Source organism: Teleopsis dalmanni, chromosome 1 (genome assembly GCF_002237135.1).
Source record: "Teleopsis dalmanni isolate 2A chromosome 1, ASM223713v2, whole genome shotgun sequence".
NCBI classification, from domain to species: Eukaryota; Metazoa; Arthropoda; class Insecta; order Diptera; family Diopsidae; genus Teleopsis; species Teleopsis dalmanni.
In genome coordinates, this window is record NC_051846.1 from 174,328,400 (window position 1) to 174,334,319 (window position 5,920).

Here is a 5,920-nt window from a genome sequence, read left to right on the forward strand (position 1 = left end):
CAAACTAATTTTTGCAATATAAAATAATTTAATAGCTTTATATAAAAAATAAAATTATTAAAAATAAATAATAAGGAACATATTTAAACTATTTTTTTCATATATTAAATCAAAAATAGCTTGATCACTTGACCTCATTAGGAAAGGGTGTCATGCGAAATAATGTAATTATAATCAAATTTTTGTAAAAAGTCCATTACATTACACCTAAGAAATGCCACGAAGAACAATTTTTATGATTGGAGGAACTTGAAACATAAACGGATTCATCAGCATCAAGCTCAGTTCAGTTCACTTCTCGAAAAGGGATAATTAATCACCATTTTGGGTTTCCAGGCATAGAGATCTTATTACTGCAACTATGTGGCACAATATAGAGACAGGAGAAGGCGTAAAAAGAGGCAAGATGTCACAATAGAGAAACACGATCGTATCATTTGCTTCATTAAGAGATTCATTAAACTACATAAACTCCTTCTGTTCGAGTTCTTAAGTTTTGTTTAAGAATCAATTGATTTACCAAATCTAACCAACGAGAGACAGAAAGGTCATTTGTTGAAGAGATTCACTTATTTATTTAATTATTTACATAAGTGTGATATGGGACATGAGGGTTTTAGTGAGTAAAATTTTAGTTTAATTTTTTCTATTCAAGTCATAGGAATTTTTTTTTTTGGTTTAGATGTCTAGTTTCAACGAAAAGAAACAGTTTTATACTAACGCTGTAAATCTAATGCATGACTAAATAAAAAGTATATCTAGGAATTGAAGCCTAACTAATCTAAGCCCGGGCTAATTTAAAATATTCTCTAAAACTTAGCATACCAACTCTTTGGACTTTCTATAAAAAACCCTATAAATAGTGCAGTTACTCATGTACATAAAATATCGGGTAAGGAATCTTCGATATTTCAATTAAATTGAAAGTATTTAAAATATTATAGCAAATTGTCACGCCAAATAATTTTTAGTTTTAAAAATTATACTCGTAACAAAAAAAATAAATAAAAAAATAAAAAGAATATAGAGTTTATATTTATATTTAAATAATTGATTATAAATATATTAAAAGTATGTATTATCCATATAAACTTCAAGCAATAGATTAATTTTTTATTATAATTCTTTATTGGTAATGATATTATTTAGTTTTACATATGTTTTTGTTTATATTTATGATTATAATTAAAATAAAATTATAATTTTATGAATACTCATACAAAACATAATAAAAATTATAAAAACGATATTAAAAATCTAGAAAAGTTATAATGCTAGCTTTTATTTAAAATTGCAAAAGATAAGAAACATTAATTAAATAAATAAATTTTAAAATTAAACAATAGTACATAAAGAAAGTCCAATATGTAGTTTAATTAAAATATAATACATTTTATAGTGAATTTTATTTATACGTATAAATTATATATTATTTTTCTTTTATTTGTAAAATTCATACAAATAAAATACATATGCTTAGCAGTAACTTATTACATAAAAAAGTTTATTTATATAAAATTTATAGGAATATCTAAGCTTATACGTTTTTTTTAATAATAATAAATATTTTTTTTTAGTTTTAAAAATGCTAAAAAGCTGTAAAATTCGCTTATATATGCGCTAATAATTTTATTTTATTAATAATAAATATTGATATTATTTTTCATTATATTTTTTATTTTAAATACATAAGATTAGATTTTCACTCACTTTTTATTAGAAAAAAGCAACGGAAGGATTCGCATATATTGGCATTTACTTGTGGCATATCAAATGTACTTTTTATATTTAATAAATTAGGGCGCTAAATTGAATCGATGTGTAGTTTTCTAGTCAAGACTTTTATTACATTTTATTTTTTTTATTAATATAGAATATTACTATATTAATATTAGTAATATTCAATATATATTCAATGAACTGTAATTTTCCGAAAAGTGATAAAAACAATTTTTTATTTAATTTAATTATTGACTTAAATAAAAACCAAACCGTGATAGTTTAATCTTTACAAATTAAGCACCCTAATATACAAATTTATATAATTTACAAAATTTTGTTTTTAATTGTTATTAATTAACCATTTTCATTTATAAAAAGCTACATAATATGTTTATATAAAATTTTTATTTTTTAAATTGTGCGATTTGTTATTGTTTTAATTTTTAATACCTTTACTTTCAATCGTTATTATATATTTTATTATAGATTTTAATTTCATAAAAATAAACTTTATGAATTATTTAAAAAAAAATATTATGTTATAGACTTTTGTTAGAAATTTTAATGCACAACTAATTAAGTATAAACATATGCCTTTTGTATATGAAAATGCTTATGTCAATTGCTTGTTGGTTAAGTGTACATGTACTTTTATATTTAATTATATAAATAAGTGTAAATGATTTTTAACTTTTATGTAAAAAGAATATAAAACAAAACATTTTTGTTTTTTTTTCAACATCGTCATTGCAACATTCCACAAATTTATTTATTCATCTTAACTTTTCCGTTATCAATTTAGTGCATGAATTCAGCACTTTTGCAAATTAATGCATTTACTTAAAATTCCCATTGAATTGCAGAAGATTCACTGCCATCGTCAAGTAGTTTAAATGCACCATTTTTAGTTGCTCCCAAATATTTGCCATTTTGCGATCTAAAATCAAAAGCGGTTAAATCATACTAAGTTTTTTTTTATCTTCATTTTAGTAATTTCTTACCTAATACAAATTCTAGTTGGTTCTCTAAGTTCCAAGTAGAAACCATCAGCAGGTGCGTCTAAATCGACTGATATGCCGTCACCGTCTATGCGCCAATATTTACCACTATGGGCCTTCAAGTGTACAAGACCTTTCTGAGCGCGTTCTACTAAAATAGTTTCATACGTTGCTTTATTGCACTCCAGCTTCAAGTTGCCAGGTGTGCGATAGCCAACAAATCCTTGCTCACATTTAAGTACTAAAATTGGCCTAAAAATTAATTTAAAAAAAACGCCATTTACTTTTGTGGTCCTCGTAATAATATATATATTAAAAAAATTGAGTTATCATAGATTTTGTATTATTAATAATATTTTTATTTGGTAGTGTCTAATATGCTGCACTCACATAAGGAACCATTTTTGAACTCAAGTGGGCTTTGGACACAAGTCCGCTAATCCAACCTAACCTAACTATGCACTCAACACGGTCATCTTTTATTTTGTTTAATATGTTATATGGAGTAACAAAAAATTTCTTTGAAGTGTGCTCGTATTATATATATATTTTTAAATTAATAAAACTTTTTACTTGTATTAATAAGGAAGTTCTGTTTAGATCTAGATCTATGTTATGTCATATAAACTGATTTTATTATTAAACTTGGTATTAAGAAAAACGTATATTCGTATCCGATTCGGAACCGAATCTTTGAAATTAATTTTGAGTCACTTTTAACCAATGTAATATTCAGATTATTAATTAACATAAAAGAGCTAATTAAAAAATACATTTTGCTTGAATTTAACTGGTATTATACGTATATCGAAACAGTAAATACTTCTTGAGTACAAAGATCCAACACAAATAATAATACATCATTCTTACCTGTTAATTAAATAAAAATAGAATTTTGTTATTTCTTCAATTGTCTCGGATGTAGCAAACAAATGTCCAGAACGCTTAGTAGCTAAAAATTTGCCATTATTTGCTCTGAATGATAGTGAGCCATCTCCATGCCATATAAGTTCAAATAATGCATCAGCACAACGACGATTTCCAGTTGCCTGTATACCACCACCAGTCGACAGACACCAATAACGATCTTGAGTTGTGCGTAAAGCCCATCGATGAGCAGACCAATCAAATTCCAATTGGAATGTTTCATTTTCTGCAACTTCATCCTGATTGGCAGTGACATCAACGCCTTGTTTAACAGATACATAACGTAAATTAAGACCGGCAATAAAAGATGCCTGTGGTAAGGAATCTTCCAAAGAGAAGAGCTCATCACGAGTAACAGTTGAAGAACGTGACTTAAGCACAGCTTTCGAGCCAATAGGTGAAAGATATTGACCTTGTCTAGAATTTAAGAAAATAAAATTATAATTCATATGTTGTTTTTAAATTAATTTAAAATACTTACTTGTCGCGTAAAGCTAAATGCCCACCATGATATTCTGCACTAAATAGGCAATCCTCATTGCAAATCGTTTGCAACTTTCCATTGGCGTTTAAATACCTACAGATATAAAATGGAATCACATTAATTTAATAAATGCATACACATATATAATAGAAATATAATTAATTAATTTGCTAATTAATTTGCTCATTAAAAAAAACACGTGTTGGCGATTTAATAATATTCAATTAGCATTAATCAATTTTTTTAAAATTTTTTTTAAATAATTTATTTTCTAGTATTTGTTTAAATAAAATTATTACTTATACTCACTTGTTGTTACAAGTATGCAAAGCATAACGTCCACCTTCTTCAGCGCGAAATTCGAGTGTAAAGAGCGTATCTTCACCCCAAGGTATATTGGCATCGACATGTATTTCATCTTGAGATTCTGAAAGATGCGCAAAACGTTTACGTCCGATTGAACGTAAATTAACTTGTGGCCTAGCAGCTAAATGTACTGTCCAAAATTCAGTGGCACTTGGAGTTTTAGCAGTGCACACCAATTTATCGGGAGTACCACCCAAAAAATAACCACGTGATTCATTTTTCAACGCCCAACGACCAGTACCATCTTCACTGATGCTAATCTGAAATCGGCTACCAGCATCACGTTCCTCGCTTTCACAGAGCACATTGCCAAAGGTGTCAACAGATAGATATTTATTTAAATGAGATCGTAAGTAGATAATACCTGATTAAATAAATAATTAAATAAAAATAATAATATTTTAATAGTGATATTGATCTTTTTAGATATTTAAGTACACAGCATGTTAAAAAAATATATGTACAGCAAATGAATTAATATTTTTGTATCTTAAGTTGTTTGATATTATCTAAATGATGTATTAGCATATTAATTTGGCTTCTAATTTTAAATGATAAATCTGTAGCTGCTCTAGACAAATAAGCATTCTACAACATTGTTAAGTTATAATATATACTTAAATCTCGCAAATCTGTATCTTTAATAATGTGTATTGCGATTTATGCGTAAGTAAACGTAAAAAATACGGATATTTTTTTAAAAAAACTTTGAAAGATGCAACACAGTAAGAGAGTAATAGAGCTGCAAATGTAATAGTCGAGTCTAGTAATTTTAAGACAAATTCTATTATTCAAAGATATTTAGCAAAATATATGATTGTTTTGGCAATATATTTTAGAAAAAGTTAATCTCTATGGTTTATGATCTCTATAATCTCTATGATATATGGGCATATGTAATGCATTAGGAAGCTACTTTTATCCTTCATTTATCCAGTTACACCAACCTTAAAGTCTATTCAAAGCCTGAAACCTTGCCATACCCTTGTAGATACTGTTTCAGTAGAGTATAGTCTTCCTATAACTTATGTGTGAATCCAAAACTTGGCAGCTGAATAAAAAGTAATGTTATTTCTTAGCAACATATGAGAGAAAAGTTATACAGAAAGCTATTGACCCTAAAGATGAGAAAAGGGCATACCGGGGAGACAAACTGTACGTGATCTAGCAGATATACTGAGAAAAGAATATTATATAGATTCTGATAGGCGATACATATAACTTTTATAGACAAAGATTCACCTTTTCGGAAAATACTTTGTGACAGATTTTATTAAAGACAACAGTAGAATATTAGTTGAACTATAGGGTTGTTCAACTAGTTGATATCTACTTACAAAAATAATTGGTGAAAAGATTTGAATGAAGCCAAGTCAAGCCAAGTAATCTACATTCTTAAATGAGTAATCTGCATTATCATAAA

The 5,920-nt window shown here is 26.8% G+C and overlaps 1 protein-coding gene across 1 annotated transcript in view; it reads right to left on the reverse strand.

Moving 5' to 3' along the window:
* Window positions 1-2,275: 2,275 nt before the first annotated feature.
* Window positions 2,276-5,920, reverse strand: part of LOC119666747 (protein singed-like) — a 21,776-nt gene continuing 18,131 nt past the window's right edge. The window contains exons 2-6 of the mRNA XM_038076030.1: window positions 4,441-4,861; window positions 4,129-4,224; window positions 3,591-4,064; window positions 2,724-2,972; window positions 2,276-2,659 (exon numbers count right to left, since the gene is read on the reverse strand). Coding sequence (XP_037931958.1) covers window positions 2,563-2,659; window positions 2,724-2,972; window positions 3,591-4,064; window positions 4,129-4,224; window positions 4,441-4,861 — 1,337 coding nt within the window. The 3' untranslated portion in view covers window positions 2,276-2,562. The remainder of the gene's footprint in view (window positions 2,660-2,723; window positions 2,973-3,590; window positions 4,065-4,128; window positions 4,225-4,440; window positions 4,862-5,920) is intronic.